The sequence below is a fragment of the Enoplosus armatus genome, chromosome 11 (assembly GCF_043641665.1).
Source record: "Enoplosus armatus isolate fEnoArm2 chromosome 11, fEnoArm2.hap1, whole genome shotgun sequence".
Lineage (NCBI taxonomy): Eukaryota > Metazoa > Chordata > Actinopteri > Centrarchiformes > Enoplosidae > Enoplosus > Enoplosus armatus.
In genome coordinates this window covers 5,221,736-5,241,951 of record NC_092190.1, presented here as the reverse complement: position 1 = coordinate 5,241,951, position 20,216 = coordinate 5,221,736, and the positions used below count along the sequence as shown (strand labels likewise).

General features: G+C 40.1%; 1 protein-coding gene across 2 annotated transcripts; it reads left to right on the top strand.

Moving 5' to 3' along the window:
* Positions 1–975: 975 nt before the first annotated feature.
* On the top strand, positions 976–18,759 carry LOC139292723 (interleukin-1 receptor type 1-like). 2 transcript variants are annotated; one of them, XM_070915089.1, is made up of 12 exons: positions 976–1,371; positions 10,722–10,799; positions 11,753–12,005; positions 12,287–12,479; positions 13,366–13,534; positions 13,768–13,830; positions 14,171–14,306; positions 14,609–14,763; positions 14,927–15,070; positions 16,077–16,244; positions 16,523–16,770; positions 17,473–18,759. In XM_070915089.1, exons 2-12 carry the CDS (start codon positions 10,724–10,726, stop codon positions 17,767–17,769), a joined length of 1,902 nt encoding a protein of 633 aa, XP_070771190.1. In that variant the 5' UTR covers positions 976–1,371; positions 10,722–10,723; the 3' UTR covers positions 17,770–18,759. The 2 variants fall into 2 exon arrangements, with proteins under 2 accessions (XP_070771190.1, XP_070771189.1); XM_070915088.1 differs by having other exon boundaries at positions 14,606–14,763.
* The last annotated feature ends 1,457 nt before the right edge of the window (positions 18,760–20,216 follow it).

The window sequence follows — 20,216 nt, the reverse complement described above, 5'->3', positions numbered from 1 at the left end:
TTGTTGTTGTTGTTGTTGTTGAAACTGTTGTAAAGAGGTGCTGATCCAACTTTATTGCAAACTGAATTGCATTAGACTGAGAGGTGTTTCTATACAGTATATCTTCACTGTCCTGGGAAAACCTTTTTTTGCTTTAATGCGATGCATTTTTCAGATAATCAAATAGGTTTGTTAATGGTTTGTAGCCATTAATGTAACGTAAGAAGTAGGAGACTATGTCTAGTCCATAAAAGGTACATTTAATCTTTCAGTGTATCTGAAAAATTAAAAATCACCAAATTTGAACATCCATGGACAGGGTTCCCTCAGGACTACCAGACACTTTCCATAGTGTAACATCATTCATCATCATTACAGTACAATAAGGTCATTATATTTTCTTGAGCACCACAGAGGCCTACAGAAACACATCAATCCATCCATCCGTCTTTGAAACCACATCCATTTCAGGGTTGTGTGGGGCCGGCCTGTCCCAGCATGCACTGAGCAAAAGGCAGATCCTGTCTAGATTTAGACAGTCAAACACATTCACACCAATTTCTACTTAATCTAAACTGTCTTTGGACTGTAAGAGGAAACAGGAGCACAAAGAGGAATCCCACACCAACATGGACCCAACCTCTGAGCCACCATGGCACCCTGCACAGAAACAAACACATATAACTATTACTCATACAGAACTTTTCTAGTTTACTCCACAGCAGCACCACAAAGCGACCAGTAAATAAAATCAGACACAATTAATTAAGCACAAGAATATAAACTTAAACTTTAATATTTTAAAGGATTGGTTGATCAGTTCATTTGCAGGTATTTTGATCCCAAGTTGCTCCTCTGTGCCGCCACAAGAGGTCTCACCATGACAGTGTATTAAATGGAGCGTCCAATGACGTCATAATATAAACCAGAAGTATGCGAGGCAGCTCCACTGAGCAAACAGGGATTTATTAGAGCTGGGAAGGATTAATCTGACAGAACAGGGTGGGACACAGAGCAGATTGTTAATAACTCGATTATACGTGTATGAAGTAAATTGTAAAAAAAACACAAGTGCTCTAAGTGCTGCATGGTGTGAATCATATGAACAGCAGGATCCAGGCTGCTCTCCTCCCAGTTATTGCTCAACAGATTAGGACACACGCTGGCTTTCAAAAGATCCTTGACAAGGAAATTGCAACATGTGCTGAAGTCTCCACAAAAGAGGAAGTCAGAGCTGGAGATGACACGTCTCAGCTTAGAGTTAAAGTAAAAAAAAAAAAAAAAAAGAAAAAGAAAAAAAAAAAGAAAAAGCAATAAGATGTTTTTACAGGATTTTCATGTGACCTGAGAAGGCTGCTGCCTTTACAGAGGGACCAGAATCACATCAGGCTGGTGAGTTCTCTGTTCTGAACAATACTAAGAGCTGGGGTCATTCTAATACCCTGTATGATTTATGATTTACTCGCTTACTGCTGAAATATTTATTAGACCAAAGTGCTGTAATCAAATAAATACTTTAACAGTAAGTGAGTGGCACCTTTCTCCGACACACCTGTAACACATTCAAGTGTGCAGAGATTTTTTTATTTTTAATAAAAATCCCTGACATCACCGTTACTGTCTGTGAGATAAAGGTTTGTTTGATATGAACGGTATCCATACAAACTTGTCAAAACTGTAATCCAAACACATGTCAAATTGCGTTGACATCTATTCTACATCTAAAAAATGGTTTTCCCATCTCCCAAAAAGAGGCACGGTCGTGACGTTTTGCTGAGTACCCGTATGCTCCACTCTGGTCTATAAAAGCATAACGCAAATCCCACATTTATGTAACTTGTCACACACTCTCCTTGTCAGGTTCTTGGCAGCGGTCAAAATGATTTTCTCTGACAAATAATATTTCTCAGACTTTTTAGCTCCTCATCATCTGTGACGGCAGTCATTTTTGGCTGCGTGACAGATGACTCAGTCTCCAGTGAGTTTCTGCTGACGATGCTGGGAGATGCTTTCGACTTGTTGTCACTTGTCAGTCATTTATTTCCTCTGTGCAAAACATTTTACATGGGCCTGAAGAAACGCACTAGCCTAGCAACAATAAGGCTACAAACAACCCATTATGAACATCAAAATAATACTTAACTCAACTTAATCAGTTGATGAAGTGATTAGTTGATTGACAACAATTTTGATAAACAATTAATTGTTAAAGTCATTTCAAGCAAAATACAAAACATATTCTTTGGTTGCAGCCTCTTAAATGTGAGAATTAGCTGGTTTTCCTCGTCCTCTATGATAGTAAACTGAATATATTTGGGTTTTGGACTGTTGGTCAAACAAAACAAGTTATTTCAATATGTCATCTTGGGCTCTGGGATGTTGTAATGGACATTTTTCACTATTGTGTGAACAAACTATTCATTGATCAATTGTTAAACTATTGTTAGCAGCAGCTCTATTTCTGACATAAAAATGGTTGAATTCAAACATCCTCAACTGTTAATGACAGCTTCTGTATCACATTTCAATAACACACACAGTATCAATTATCAACTGTCCACACTCAAAAGACATTATCATTTAGCAAATAACTACAGATTGCACACTGTTTCCTAATGGTGACACACAATGACAATGTCTTTTGTTATTATTGTAATCACCCCGGCCCCTGCTCATCCAAGCAACATGGTGGAAACGTTTTTGCTATGTGAGACAGAAATGAGCGCCAAGGACTTTCTAGTCAGGATGTGTGTTCTAACTACCACATTGTGGCTGTCAGTGTAGTTCACGTTCTCCGCAGTGTATCCCGTTTGAAAAAGTGACATTGATTCAGGGAGTGTGGTTGATGGGGACTGACTCATAGCTGTCTCCTGGGGATTCCTCTATTCAGCAGGGAAGCCCAGGTTTGGCTTCACACCTCTGCACCTCTTAACACCTCTTACATTTGTTTTTGGAAGGATCTCCCACGGCAACTTAACATGATGGGAACCAAAACCTGTCCCTGGTACACGTAGTGCTCCATTTTAGTCCCTTGGTTCATTTAGTTCTTGAAGTCATGAGATTGTGGACATTTGTATCAAAAGGGTTGCACACAAAACTCACAAAACAAAAAAGTGTAGGTAATCTGCTAATTTACAAAGAAGAATTTGACATTAGAACATTTTGAATTTTAGAAGTTATTTTGGTTAGGGTTTTGCTGATGGTTTAACAGTGTGTTGTAGTGCAAAGGAGGCCAAACAGAGTTGAGAGGTGCAATCCAAACACACTCTTCCTCCTCCTGGTCTGTGTTTGTGCTTTCGTCCCATGGAGGTGGGACAGAGCTTGTTGGCTCATTGGCTGAGCTGCATGGTCGAGACTCCACTCTGCACGCAAGGGTCAGAGGTGAGGTTTCCTCTGTTGACTCTGCTGTGTCGCCTGAACTCTCTCATCCTTCCTCAGTCTGTTCGGTGCCTCGGTCGCGTTCTGAGGTGAGTCAATATATTCTGCTCACTTTTGCTTATCTGAATTCAAAACTTTTGTTTTCTTTCAGATTTCTTACTTTTGTAATATTAACTATGCCACTGAAAGCAAATTAAACTTGTTAGGAATACTCAAGCTTCGAGGAACAACACACCCTTCAGGGTTGCATGTTTACTGTTTTAGAGAAGTGTGTGGTAATTTTAACCACAAAGGAGACACACTTCCTTTCACACTATATTAAATGGCACCTGCTGTATCCACTAAAGATAACTGATTTGTGTATATATATAAATATATATATATAGATAGTAATATTGATGCTCCTTTTCTCTACCAGTAGAAATGTCCCTGAAATAAATGGCACGGCTTTGAATTCAAGAAAAAAAGAAAAGGTCAGGATCGTTATACAGAATCAAAGCTTCAAACTGAAATGAAAAGGAATGATTCATTTAGGTGCACTTTGACGATTGTTTAGTGTTGGTCTGCACTTTTCAATTGTCTCCAAGATTCCAGCAAGTTATGCCAATTTTTTGGACGATGCAGTTTGTGTTTTGACTGTGAAAGCTGTGCAGATGTTTACTAGTAATAGTGTTGGAGCACTTCATTTTTTCACATCCTGCACATCTGAGCCAGGCACCTGAAAGACAGAAGGTTGGGCACTTTATGCACCAATAAACAAGTGACCACATTTGACCAAGATAGCATTGCAGGCCTCAAATTAAAGGTTAGCCATGCTGTGTATGTTAGACTTTGACTAAATTCTTAACTGAGGTCGGGTTAGTTAGGCACAAGCATTAGAATAACCTTATTCTATTTACTGTTAACTGTGCATCTCCTGTTCTGCACTTCTCTTACGTTACTTGGTGCATTGCAGTTTGTTAAAAGGGACTCTGGCACAACTTTATATTATCGTTAATTTATGTAGCCTGTTGAGTTGGAAATGTAGCCCACCGTACAGTACATTCTAATGTTAATGCATGCTGCTGCACTGACTGTTTCCAGATCTAATTTAGTGTAGTTTTACATAAACTAATAGAGCCACAGTAAAAAAAACCCAGAGATAAATAAATTCGCCTGCAGTGTGAAACATCACATAGTCATATTCCCATCCTGTAGGGAGGGTAACTCCCATTACTTTCCCTTTCAGCCTTTTTTAAATGAGTCATGTATTCTGATAACCTCCTACAGGCTAAATGGCTTCAACTTACTCTCCACCAATCCTAATTCAAAGATAGCACTGATAGCACAAACTGCCCTTGGAAGGATATTTTCAACATTATATCTTCGTCATTTATATTAGAATATTCCCACATCGTTTTGTCCCTAATCAGTCCAGTAGAATATTATTTACTGCTGTATCTTGAAATTTCCGGTGCCTGCAGATACTGCGTCTTTAATTTCAATGATATTTTCTCAGACTTGGTTAAAAATAAACTGTTTTAGAGGCGGAAGAATCAGATGTAGGAGGATTCTCTAATGGCCAGCATGTTTCCTCTCAGCATGGAGAAGAATCCTAACCGGATGTTTAACAGAGTCAAGGTGTGGTAACATAACAAAACAATCCAACATGTAGATCAACATAAAGTGAAATAGTGTATTCATAGCAAGTCCTTCTTTGTTGAGCTATGATAAGTAGATAAGTACAGAAGCTTTACTGGTTCAGACTCGTAGTGTGGTTTATACGCTGTCGTGTCTCAGTCATCTGAACAAGTTGCTGCTTGCATTACATTCATTGAGAACATGCATTGAGGATCCGGGTTTCAATTCTCCATCACCATTTGGGATCACATCCTCTTCCCCTTGAAAAAAAAAAAGTTTTTTGCTTTGCTTAGCACTCTTTCAAGTGCTTTTGAGAGACTGAATCTCAGACAGAGCAAACTGAATCCATGTGAAGACCAAAAGCATTGTACACATATTTAAATCGGTTAAAATATTAGAAACTATCGGGACTTATTTTAAGGATGAACAGAACTGTAGATCTATGTGAAGGAGCTTTACACAAAAATCTTCAATGTTCAATTTAGACTGATCAATTAGTTGATCAAAAGGAAATTGACAAGAAAAAACAAAAACAATTTTGACTGTTAGCAATTTATCAAGCCAAAATGCTTCCAGCTTCTCCAGAGTGAGGATTTGCTTCTGTTCTCTGTTTTCATTTAGTGCTGAAACGGTTGATGCATTAATCGATTCGTCAACGGACAGAATATTTATCGGTCCCAATTTTGGCAACGGATTCATTGCTGAATTCATTTTTCAAGCAAACATGAGAAACATTCAGCTTCAGAAATGTCTTCATCATATGAGATATTAAACTGAATACCTTTTTACACACACAAATACACATACAAAAGAAATTGACGACAGCACCTTGAGCTCTTTGAAACTGTGATGTGAATTTTTCACAATTTTCTCACATTTTATAGATAAAACAATTAATTAAGTATTCAAGAAAACAAACAGCAGACTAACCAATCATGAAAACAACGATTAGTTTCAGCCCCAATATCGTTGTAATTTGAATATTTTGGGGTTTTGGACTGTTGATTGGGGGAAAAAACAAAACAAGCAACAAAGCGACTCTAACGTCTCTTAAATGACTTGTAGTGCTGGTGTGAAAATGAGACTCAGTGGACCAGGTGAAGTCTGGGCCATGTGGGGGTGTTTACTCTATTGTTTTCCTTCCAGGAGTTCTTCCACATGTGCACCATTTTGTTGGTCGTTCAATGTGAACTGTTTAGAAGAACACCAGGTGAAAGTACATCTTGCTGCTGACGTTTGTTTTGTCAGTGAATCACGATGTGAATGTGCATGTTTATGATGACTCATGAACAGGACTGCAGCTCAGTGGGCCGCACTCAACCACTGTTCTGACCAAATCACTGCTAATGTTGCTCCCCACTTCACTGTGGGGTTTTTCCAGTTTAACCTTGAATTGTAATGATTTGCGACTATATATTACAGTATAGTACATTGTTGTAGCATTACTCTGCTTCACATTTGCACTGTTCTCATACTCAAACTAAGTAATTACATTAGATTAAATTAAATGAACTCCATCTACTGTGACCAACAGTTGCCAACATAGCATGCGGTCGACAACAAAAACATCGACTCCATGTTGTTTATCAAACGGTTTTCCGTTCTGTAGATGTTCATGTTGTCACAACCTTGGACCTGTGATCAATCTTCAGTCTGTGTTGCAACCGTTGTCCCACAAACAGATGGACAAAGTTCACACGACTGAGCTGATTTGTAGGCCAACACACCCAACTACCACTTAACCGAATGCAAACAGAAATAAATGGACACTCCTTCCTTTCTGTCAGTTTGTTGTAGTGAAATCAAACATTGCACAAATTTGTTAAGTTAGTGAGGTCCATTTTCCAACAGTTTCTGCCATGCAAACACTTTCTACAACTAGATCTCAGTTTACAACATATGACTTTGTAAGATATATACTTAATATTTATTTAACAAACAGAAAAGATCATGTTGGAGATGGTTAGCAGCCTCTCTCTAACATTTGTGGAGCAGTTATTGCTTTAATAAACATATATTTACAATTTCTCACGTTACCCAGCAGACTTGCCCCTTCCTGTCCACACTCCCCCTCCCTGCACATTGGTAATGATATTGACATTAGCCTTTCACTCCTTCCACCATCTGCTGTCACCAGAAACCAGAGGCATCGTCTAGCATCGTCTTCTTTTTTTTGTGCTTTAAAAGAATCCAGCAGAGCTTCCAAAATCGGACACAGTGGCTCAACATAGCTGCTAATAGGAGAATCCAGAGGCTGGATGCTCCAAAGACGGTTTTTCTAGACCAAATAGATCAAACATGCTTGCACCTCACCAAAAATGTAGCCTCCTTTTACCCAAATTTGCTTTCTACAAAAGGTGTGGTCGTCAGTATTCAGCAATCCATTGTGTGCCGGCCAGTTTTTAATGGAGCGATTTGGTGATCTTTGCGAACTTGTAAACGTGGGAAATATCGAGTGACGACACTACAATTACTACAAGCTTGTGCACATAAAACCTTCGAGGTAGATGTTAACTGCAGCTCCCACGGTGCATTTCGGCAAGAATTGAAAACATAATCCGCTGCTTAAATTCTCCTGACTGGCCTCTTCTCATGCCAACCGCTGCTGAGGCTCATGGGTATTGTAGTTTAAACCCGTCCGCCGTGCCAAAAGGACAAAACAAAACATGATTTCTCAGACACCAAGTTTAAAAGAGCAATATGTAAGAATTGGTCACCAAACAACCAATTCATACTCCAAACAAACAGAGAAACTGGTTGCATCGGGTTGACATTTTGCCACAACACGATGCAACATCATCCAGCAACACACATTGGCCAATCAAATATGTGCATGCACTCATTATCTTATGTATAAATATATATATATAAGATAATGAGTGCATGCACATATTTCTGATGATAACCATGGAAATTTCTGACTCCACAAGTTGAAAAGGGATTCTAAAATAGTGCGGTCTCATGTGTGGGGGGCGGAACATGTTCAGCCTGGCCTTCAGTTCCCCTGAGGGGCCAGGTCCTTCAGAGGTTCCAGCCCCTGAGCTTGGGAAATAGCCAGTGTAGATTAGAAGCTCATAGAAGATATCAGTCCTTGATATGATGGCTTCGTTTTCTTACAATAATACCACTAAAGTGCTGCACGCACACAACTGCAATGTGAATCTTCGTGTTCAAGTAGTAATGTCAGTGTTGGTAGCCTCAAGGTCAAAGAAGCAGACATGGACATGAAAAGGCACTATATCAAGACTACAATCTTGGCTGGGGCAAGCTCTTTTCCTCTCTTCTTTTAACAGCTTCCTGCCAGGAAGCCATATGTCCATTAGCTATTGTCTGCAGTTAAGTGTGGAGTAGGTTACCAGTAATGGGGGTGAAGTTATGATGAGTTGCTGTAAAGTGAAATATTAAAGATGACGAGCTGCTCGTAGTCACAGGCGGTATATAGTCATTTCACAAAGTGTGCAAGTGTGGTCCTGTGTACATTGAAAGTAAAAACAAAACATGAGTTAGGCGACCACCGACACCTCTAAGCCTCCGGTCGCGAGGGAACTCACTTGCCAGACGTTTCTCTCCTCAGTGTGACTCAGTCAGTTTCATTCACCTCAGCCTCCCACATGTTACCCCCCTGTCTCTGGTCGTACCACAGGGTGCTGAGCCAGCTTCCCACGCTCCTCTCTGCCTGGACTTGTCCCAGAGTAAAACTATGCTGCCAAACCACTTACTCTGGATCCCTTAACAACATCCAGACGCAAGGGTTAAAATCTGTGTGTACTAAAGGAAAGATTGTTGTTCTTTTAATACATACATAAGAAATACATTTTTGATCAAAATAGCACTTATCCTCCAGCTATTGAAGCTACAACATGAAACTTTCGGAATACACATTTAAATAAATTGAGATTCACTTGAATACTTGCTTAGATTGTTGTAGATTGTCCCTTTCGGTACTTCTAGGCCTCCACACCGAGCAAGGTAGCACATTTGTCAACCTTCTCAAATGCTTGACTTTTGTTTGTTATATTCCATTGGTACTGAAACGACTCGTCGATTAGTCAATAAACAGAGAAATAGGTGGCAAAATTTTGACTTTTAACTATAGTGTTTGATGGTCTTTCTTGATTTATATCATTGTGACTCAAAATCGTTGGGTTATGGACTGTTGGCCGAGCAAAACAAGCAATTTGAAGACATCACCTTGGCCTCTAAGAATCGATGACATTTTACAGACTGAGACTAATGATGAATCAAAAAAATAATGGTAAACCACAGTATTTTTAAAAAAATACTAGATGTGATTTTAGTATGATTTCAAAAGCCACATGACTAATGAATCCATCTGCTGTTCGTGATGTGTATGAGCGATATATTCATGTAAATCATTTGGTAACCATGGCAACACGGACGTGCGTGTCAGTACGTGAGTGCAGAGATTTTCCCTGATCAATCAGAAAGCAATTCAAACTACAGTGTGTTTTGCTCGTGTCCCACGTGTATTTTGGCATTTTATTATATCCACTAAAAAGTGCTGTCCCATAGTAATTCCTCCAGGAGGATTGCTGTACACCTGTTGTCATTATTCCTAACACACGGTCGATTTGCAGTCTAATAATACTAATGATGCTTATAATCACTTATTTCTACACAAGCTCTTTGTGATACCACACAATGTAAGTATACACATTAGAAGCATTCAAGTGGTTAAATATCTGCCCAGCATCCTGTCTGGGACTTAAACAGACACTTTCCAAGTTTTACTATTTGTTACCTAAAGTAGGAGTACCGAAAAATATTTGTATATTCCTAAAAGTAACTTTTCAAAAAATACCTCGCCCTTACCATAAGTGCACACAATTTGGTCTAGGTGGAAACCCCAACCGTAACCTCAGTGTTAAAACAAAACTGACATGTTTACATCAGAAAGTGTCATATTTGTGGTAAAACAACAGTGTTAATGTGACTGTTGCTGCTAATCACACTGGAGCCACCCATCAAAAAAATGTTTTAATGTAACCGGACTAGAGAAGAGAAACCAACACCTCTGAACAATTACACAAAATATTAAGGGGACAGTAAACAAATACCACACACTATACCAAAGAAATACCCAAAGCTTAAACACAAGGATCCACCAACACACACACACACACACACACACACACACACACACACACACATCTATTGTTGGAGTCACACCAAAGACGTGACTGACTCAAACCAGCACAGTAACTGCAGTAGTCGTACAAGTTTGAGACAAAGCGAACCCCAATTTCCCCTGAGGGTTGACAGCGTTCATTCATAGATTTACAGGCACGGCTGAGTAGGAACATTCACTTGTGTTAAGCAGCGTTCAGGAATGCTGGGCCTCCTTTCAGTTCCAAAGCGTTACGCAGCGTTTTGTCAGAGATTTGTACACAAATGACTCCTGAAATACCAGAACGTTGGTCATCTATGTTTGAGGGAGAAAGGCAGTTGGAGAAGAAGAGAGAAGAAAAGACGGACGTACTTTTAGACGTGTTAGGTAGGAAAGGTTTGCCTTAAAGGGGAAAGAAAACTGTTTCTGCTGATTGTTGCTGGGTTTGAAAGCCTCTTGTGATCTGTCAGTGTCACTGGACAGAAGTGCTCCAGTAAGTTGTCAGCCGTTTCTCATGATTTCAGGCTGTTGTTGTAGCTTTTTCTCCAGTAGCATTTTCACCCTGACTTGTTGTTGATGTTCATTTCTAACTGTTGTTTATGTGTGTGTTTTTCAGTCATGGGCCGGCGTTCAACACTGGGAAGCCTTCTGTTTTTCCTCGGGCTATGTGGGATCTGTACAGGATTTGTACAGGGTGAGCTATGTCACACTGTTTTCTCAAGGAACTATATAATTACTAGTAGGGCTCTGAGACTAATTACACATACAGTATATATATATATATATATATATATATACATATACACACATACATAATGTGCATACATTTTATACGTGTTTTTTGTAAGTATTACATTTCATATGTTTTTGCCAGGTCTTCTAGTCTGTACTGAGGTATTCTATCACCATCTTGTGGCCATTGGTGGAACTACAGTAACTATATAAAACATACAGTATATGTATTATATATGATGCAATAATTAAATCCTCATTGCCTTAGTTTTCTCATAGGTGTATGATGGGAACAAAGCAAAACTGTTATGTAAGTTTAGCTTCAGCTGACAGAATTGGAAAAATCCATCTCAGTGACAGAGCAGCATGGAAAAATACTGGAAGTCCGGCACAATGTCCTCTGGGCAGCTCTAAGTCCCTGGGCTGCTGGTTAAATGTGGAAAAAGAACATCCAACTAGAAGGACAGGCCAGACAAAGAAAATCACTTGTATTACATCTTTCAACAACAAAGCAACTCAGTGTTTTACATAAGACAGACAGGCATTAAGAAAATATATCAAAGAAAGGTTTGTTGTAGACTAAAATTTACTGTATTCTGATGACTGATATTGTTTTTAATCGATGAAAGTAAAAATATACGTGAGAGCAAATATAAATAGTAAGCTTGACGAAAGACCCTAAACCTCTTTTCTTTAAATTTCCTCTTAAGTCACTTTACAGTACAGTAAAGACCATTTAGTTTTCTTGTAATGAAATGTGCTATATGAATAAAATTGCCGAGCCTTTCCTGCAAAACAATTGTTTCTTGCCAGAAAAAGCCCAAATGTGACATTGACAAGCTTTCTCAGAGCTCTATCAGTGTTAAATGGCTGAAGAAATGATGAATCCATTCCCCACTGATGTGTGTGTTGCAGAGAACTGTACCGACTACAAACTCCAGTTTGGGAGGGTTTTCTCTGTTCCTGGGGATATAGCTATGCTGAATAGCACCCTGGTGTCTCCAGACGTCTTCAACTTCACAGCTGTCCCTTACAACATCACCTGGTACGACCCAAAGACGGGCCGAGAAATTAGCAACCAGACCGGTCGAATCCTGGTGCACGGAGAGACTCTGTGGTTCCTCAACATAACGCTGGACGACGACGGAGACTATGTGAGCATACTGAGGTACTGTAGCATCAGCAGAAAACAGAAATATCAACAGAAGTTGAAAGAATCAATGGAACATTTGTCCTGATGTGTTTGTGTGCCAGTAATTCCTACAGTGTAGACAGTCTACTACCGAAAAAGTACCACCTCCTCTTTACAAGAGAATATGTCTGGAATGGGACTTTGGCAACTTCTAGTGGCATTCAGTGAGGGGGGGGGGTTCATAATAATGACACTAATGATAATATCAATGACAATCTATTGCCAACAATTATAATTTTCTCTTTCATTTTCAACAGAACTCCCTCTCGGTGCTACAGGCAGGCCACCAAGCTGGTAGTGGATCTGCCAGCTGCTGGAGAGTGTGGAAGGCCAAGGAAAAGTGGTCAAACACTTACAAATGGAGTCACTGACAGCCTGTCCTGCCCTCTGAAGGACTATATCGATAAACTGGACAGCTACAACGTCACTTCCTCCATCAAGTGGTACAGAGTGAGTTGTGGGAAAGTCTTGTTGATCACTGACAACAATATTCATTAACCTATCGAGGTTACTCCAGATGTTGTAGTTTTGCTCGGCCAGATCTATACAGACATAACAATCTGGAGAATACTCAGTCAGCTTAAATGGGGTTGGCGCTAATATGCAATTCAGTACACTATACACTGGTTCAGGAAAGGCAGTTTTGAAGTCTTGAGTCACGAATGTCACATGAACTGTGATGTGATGAGTTACATTGCATGCACAACCGCCGCAGTTCATGTGACTGTCGTGACTCCGGGTGTCTCTGCCCGTCATCCAGGTGGATGCTTGTTTTCTACTTAGTTGAATTATCTTGTACTGACATAGCTGCCATGCAGATGGCGCTGTTTTTTGTATAATTATTAATGCTTGACTATCTTGCACTTCAATCATGTTTTAGCCTTGTTCCATTAAAATGAAGGGTCTTAAATTAAGCAAAATGCTCACTATATCCAGCATGTGTAAGATACAATATTGGTGAAGATTTAACATTAATATTTTACTGTGAAAAAGTCATCCAACATATATTCATGTTATTTTAATACAGATTTTGGTGAATTTTACTACGGCCATTACTTCAACTCTCCTCTTGCCGATTACAGAGGAATAAAATGGACATTTCCTTATAGCAATATCAATCAGTGGATTATTACTTCTATATTATCGTGAGAGTTGTTGTTGAAGGGAGGGAAAGTGTAATGTCCTTACCCAAGACAAACAGTCAGTCTGATTTGGACTTGTCTACTTTCCAAAGTCTGGCTATTCTGCTGAAAAAAAAAATAAAGGGATCGGGTTGGCTGTTTCACATATTGTCATTATAAAAAGCCTGACTTTTGTGGTTCCTTTCCTCACCTAGGGTTGTGACCCCATAGTGGATGGGACAGGCAGGTACTCCTACTGGGATACGACCTACCTGAAGATTGACGGGGTGGAACCTCAAAACAGCCCCTACACCTGTACCTTGACCTTCACTCTCGGTGGCATCACGGGATCCGTGTCAGAGACCATTGACACATGGGTCACAAGTAAGAACGGAGATAATAAGTTTGTCCATAACATAAGACAGTGATTCCTACAGTGGAAGACACTTCTCTAAATCACCAGCATTACAATAAACCACTAGTGAACAGCAGAGTCACAGCAGGCTGACAAGAGGTGGAAATGATTCCCATGACCCTAAACAAATATACACAGTTTATTTAAGTGATTAGACAACCTCAGCCTCTGTTACTGTATTTCATGTTGTCTGTCTTTTCAGTGAGGTACTCTTTGGTTCCACAAGTGCATGAACCAGCCAATGAAATAGCCGAGGCACAGATGGGTGAGTCCATGTCTGCAACATATTCTGAGAAATATGGTGTTTTGCAGTCTAGTGTTGAAACCGTCTCAGGCTTTGTTCAGACCAATATTTGCATTGCAAACACAGCCCCCTAATTAATTTTAGTGACACCACTTTGTTGCTACGGCAGTGTGAGTAAACGCAGGTAGAATACTTTGTAACATGAACTGCAGTATTCTGCTGTTAACCTTGCAAATCGGAGATTAAAATGAATGTACCTGTGATAAGTTTACAGAGTTATAAACCACTGTGCAATTTTTTGCGCTTGATAAACTGAGAGAAATAGTTCTGTTAAATGTAATTTGTTTGTGCATGTGTTTAGGGTCCAATTTCAGCAAGCAGTGCCTCGTCTTCGTGCCGTGTGTTGGGAGGCCCTCGGTTGATATCTTTTGGTTGGTCCGAGGTGGTTTAATTTTCGATACCAACCCCTCAGACCGTGTCTACACGTCAGAACAACGGTCAGCACCCTTGCCTTTCCTTTCATTTTGTTTTGTTTTATCTGCTGCTTTTTGGGTTACAATAGGAGAAATATGAAGTTTATGTGATCATAAGGTTCCCAGGTTTCTTGGGATATATACAGAATTATAAGCCATATGTTGACTTGTGTATTATCTCTGTCTTGATATTTTAATGTAGCCTGAGTTTTCATTTCTTATCTCTTCTTAGTTATTTGGTTAAAGACTGAGGCTAGTACAAAGCACAGCAGTGTCACATTTTGCTGCATTACCTTTCTTTTCTCTCATCTGTCCGTCCTCAGCAGTTCGTGGAGCCAGGATGTTCCTATTAAAGGTGTGTGGTTGGAGCGACTGCTGATGTTTTCTGAGCTGAGGGAGGAGGATTTCCACATCAACTACACTTGTCGTGCGTACAGCGCCAGGGGCCTTCCTGAGGGATATTTTACTCTGCTACCAGCAGGTAAAAACACAGAGTTAACCTGACCAAGTTGACACCTTACATTGTTTGCTTTATCAAACTAAGAGTCCAAAACCCATCAGAGACTCAAGTTCTCTTAACACATCCATGGTGGAGACGCAGCCCTTCATTGCATGTCTGCTATATGTGATGTTCATCCCTACAGATCCCAACATCATACTTCCCATTGGATTCATGCTTGGTGGTGTGACTGTTCTCTTCATCAGCAGTGTCATCATCTACTACCGTTTTAAGGTGGACATTGTGCTGTGGTTCAGGAGAGCGTTTCCAGTCCTTTACATGAATAAAGGTAATGTTTCACAGCAGGTGTGTGATCAGTAATGTGCTCTTTATCACATACAGTATGCAATGTAACGATATGTCAGCTAAGAAAAAAACACTCTTGCACTACACTCACAATGCTGCAAGATGGAAAAACCCACAGTGATGCGTTGACCTTAAAACACAAATACATTACAACTCACAGAACCTTAAGCTCTGCCTTATACCTGACCGCATGTATCAACAGGGAGAGCTAACAAAGGAAACAAACTAACCACAGGGCTGCCTGCAGTATTTCGAATGAAATGTCATCTGCTGATTATGCAACAGAACCTTTTAACATTCAGGATTTTGTGTAAACATTTAGCTGGAAGCCCATTGGCATGACGTATTTTCAAAATTTGACTTTAATGTAATGAGGTTAGTAAATAAATTAATCACTTGCGTATTTACTCGTAAAAGCCTCCATGGCTGCATCAACAAAGAAAAGTGGGGGCAGAAAAGAGTCAGTCTTGCCATGTAGTTAGCAACAGAGACAAAGACAAAAAGTCTTCAGTCACGAAAGTCACATAAACTGTGATGTGATTAGTTACAGTGCATGCACGACCGCCACAGTTTATGTGACTGTTGTGACTCCAGGTGTCTTTGCCGTCATACAGGTTGAATTATCTTGTACTGACAGTCCATAGCTGCGTGGGATTTTTTTTATTAATGTGCATAACTAAGACTGCCATGCAGATGGGGCTGTTTTTATTATTATTATTATTAATGCTTAACTATCTTGCACATGAAGTCTTGAGAAAAGATACACAACATGATCATGTTTTGGTCTTGTTCCATTAAAATGGGCAAATCACCCCAATCTGTACTTTCAACCTTGTAGGAATAAATGAAATGTGCGCTGACTTCACTGACACTAGAATGACCTGTATTGTACATGCATCACAGTACTTCTCTTATTTGATGCACTGGGGTTGAATGACATTTTCTTCACCTGAGCAAAATGACCACCTCCTCTTTTTCTCCTGTGTCAGATTTGGATGGGAAGCTGTATGATGCCTATGTGGCATACCCACAGCCCTGTGCTGTCGGATTCAGCAAGGAAGTGGAGATGTTTGCCCTTCACACACTGCCTCAAGTGTTGGAAAAAGCTTGCAGCTACAAACTCTTCATAGCAGGCCGGGACTGCCTGCCCGGGACAGGTAAGTAATCTACATGGTGGACACAGCATTGTTGTATTACTTGCCTCAGACAGGGGGATGACAAGTGTCCGTTGTAGAAAAAGACACCGTCAAAACTCCTCAGATCTATCTTGCAACACCTTGGGGGGCCCAGACCCACGGGTCAGGAACCACTGGTCTAAGTGATAGTATTAGAGTTAGTGCAGTAATGTATCCTTTATGTGTGGCCACGTTGGGGCTCATCACTTAGCTTGTGTTTTTCTAATGAAACTCCACTGTCCTCTGTTTCCTCCCTGCAGCCATAGTGGACTCAGTGGAGGAGAACATGCAAGCCAGTCGCCGCCTCCTTCTGCTCTACACTGCATCCACTTTCACCAGCAAAAGACACACAAGCAGCACTAGTAGCAACAACAACAACATCTCTAAGACCAGAGACAGCAGTAGCAGCATGAGTTCTGATGGTAGCGAAGAAGTCTATCCAGACACAAGGCAGCAGTTGGAGTGTGTGGCAGCAATGCACAGAGCGCTGCTGGAGGGATCACTCAAGGTGAGAAAACAAACTCATTATGCATATTCTATGCATAGGCAGTATATAGTTCAAGTTCACATTAAAGCTCCACTAGTCAATATTAACAACTGGAAAATGTCTCAAGAAATTTTGAGTGTGCCTTGACATCGATGCCGGCGCTTATTTCAGATAACCGAGATCTACATGCCATGAAACTTGAAATAATGAGTAGAAATGAAATTGGTCAAAAGATGTCAAACATCATCTGGTGATGTTTGCTTTATGAACCGTTAAAATAACTACCCTGCCAGAATACCATAATAAGCACTGGGGGTGATAGTATTTGTTGCACTCATCATTGAAAATACTTTCTCAGCTCAAAAACTACAAGTCGTATCGAAAACATATCATCAGAACGGGGAGAACCTGTCGAATACACAACGTGAAATTTGTGCGTGTACTGGCACTGTCTGCTTTCCTGCAGGAAGGTGCGCTCTGCGTTTGCACTACAGTCAATGGCCAGTTTCTTGGAACATTTACTTTATGGTTTCATCTTCAGACAGCTGTGTTATCATCTTCAGACAGCTGTGTTATCATCTTCAGACAGCTGTGATAAACCCAATTGCTCAAAAGCAATTACAATTCAGTGATGATTTGATTGATGTAGTTTACTCTTCTTCATGGTCCATGGTCACGCGCTCAAAAGGGCACCCTGATTCTAATTCGAGCGCTGCTTTGCAGGTGGTTCTGGTTGAGTTGGAAGAGATCACCCCGGCTCAGCTGGCTCTCTTCCCAGCGTCAGTGCGTCACCTGAGGAAGAAGCAGGGCGCCGTGTGTTGGTGGAAGAACATGAGGACGAGTCAAAGTTGGAGGACATGTATGAGGAGGAGAGAGGCCGAGGAGAAAGGTGGACAGGACACGCCGTTGTCGCCATCCCTCTCCCCTTCCTCCAGGTTTTGGAAGGAGATGAGGTATCATATGCCGGTGAGGGGCAAGAGGGCGGTGTATCCTGAGAAAACTGCCCTGCTGAACTTATGACGGAGTTATGATATATAACTGTTGGACCAGAGAGCAGCTGGTTTCCAATGCAAATGTGTATGGTAGTGAATGCCATTTCAGACATACTGTGCTGTCCCAGAAGCTGTGAGGACCACACTCCAAGTCGAGGATACAGCACAGGTGCACCATAACATACTCTTACTACAAATGTCCCCTCGACAGGTACAGCTTTCCATTAGCGCCAAATTTCTGAGCGCCAAAGTATGTACAGCATGTGCTGAAGGCAGAGTAACTGATCCAAGACTCGACCTGATGTGCAGATCATCACAGTGACTGGTCCATCCTGAGGTTGCCTGCATCACTATATGAACTGCTGGTATTCCCTGGAGCTTGAGACTGAAAACTGATGTGGACAAAGAAAGACTGATCAAACCAAATGTTCATGTTTAACTGTAAAATGTATATATGCATGACAACAAGTGTAAATATGTAAAAGAAAGAAAGATGTAAAATATATATTTCTACAGTATCATAAGTCAAACAGCAAACTGTGCTTCATTTGAAATGTACTGTCATTTATTTATTGTTATTGAAATACAGATGAGGAACTATAAAGAGCAACAGCCAATGGATTTTTATTTACAAAAGTCACATTTCCTGCAACAAAGTAGCACAAAGCGCTAGGTCAAAGTGTGTCAAACACAAAACTGTGTGCAGACATTTTTCATCGTAACGGTTATTTTCATTTCATGCTGAAACATTTTTTTATTTTTTATTTTTTACATGCTAAGATTTTGTTCTCAGCAGTATGTAAAAGCCTCTGAATTAGCATTCACTGTAGACTGCCATGGGACACAAAATGTCCACCACATACTGTATATTCAATGGTAAGGAAACTCTTCCAACAGTCTTTGAATAAAAGCCTGATTATTCTGTCAATACATTTGAAATTTGCAAAGGAAACTGTATGTGGAAGGTTTCTTCAACTTCATTTTTTCTTCATAAATAAAAACACAGCGGTTCCAGTGATTCAACATCTTCCAGTCCATAACCTATACTTCAGACTGTCTGTTTTCAGGAAGAATTGCATCTTAAATGAGAAGTTAAAGGTCCAACAATATGAAATGTCGTGATTTGTTTTGGACTTTCTTCTTAAATGAGGAAGTCTTTTTGAATAATATACGGCTATCTGTTTCATATTTGGAGCAAATGAGGTCTGGTGGCCTACATTTGAACCAAAGCCCTATTGAGTCGGGATGAATCATAGCGGCGCACCTATATTGCAAAGCAAGCGGTACTTTTTTTTTTTCTGTAGAGTGGAAATGTCATGCAGGTGGTAGTGGAACAGTATAAAATGCTGTAATGACAGAAGGAGGGAAACCACAGCAGATCTTCAGAAGCTAAGTGCAAGTAACAAGCAGTTGTCTTTAAGTCTCAACACTCCTGGTAAGTTCAAATTATTATAATAACAGTCGGCTCTGTTCTTTATGATAGTAGCCCTTTAAGGAATTGTACTGTGTACTGTATGCGGCAGTGCAGGGTGAGTTTACATCAAGGTTCATGACTATTCTGTAGTATATCTGTTATATCCTTTTTCTATACATGGTCTCATAGTCAGTGAAATTGGTTTCATATTGACTTGATTGTTTTTATGGTATTTTTACTACAGTGCGTCTCTTATGTCATGTAATATTCCCGTAGTTCCTTTTGTGCCTTTTGCTACTCAAAACTGAATTTATAACCAACAGTTATAAATGATACAGAATAGAAATGTTCAGTGGCGCTGTGTGGGGTGCCACTTCACAGTAAGGCATATTTAAACATGATATCTGAGGGCACTGTCAAGTAAAATAACAGGCAAACAAAAATTCACAGTGTCTTGGCCAAATTGTTTGTCAATGATTAAGTATGAATCTAAAAAACACTTTGGGTTGGCACATTAACGGAAGGCTTGCTTTGACTGAGGAGCATTCAGGGCAGTAAACTCTTATTAGCGTTAACAACAGCCAAGGTGGTGACATGTAGTAAAATGAAAAGCTTATTCATTACAAACTTCAGTGCTCTTTTTGGTCATTATGGGCATTACATATGTAGTCATTTTCATTTTCTATTTTTGTGTTGCATATTTGCATACATGTTTATAAAACACACTACAAAAAGGGATTGCAAATGTACTTTGCTAACTGGGCTACAAATGCTTTGCTGTTACTTTAGTCCGTCCAGTGAATATTCTGGAAAAACAAAAGATCTTCCAATGAACACAGCCTGACCTGTTTTCCGAAGTTTTACATCATTCTGGACTGTCGGGCAAACAAAACGAGCAATCTACCGGTAAGTCATTATTCAGAGCATGCGGCTGATTTGCAGTCTGATAATATGAATAATGTTCCTCAGTTATTTCTGCATGAGCCCTTTGAGACACTGGAGAATATAAATGTACACATTTAGAAGCATTACAGGGCTGAATTAGAGCCAGAACTGTACAG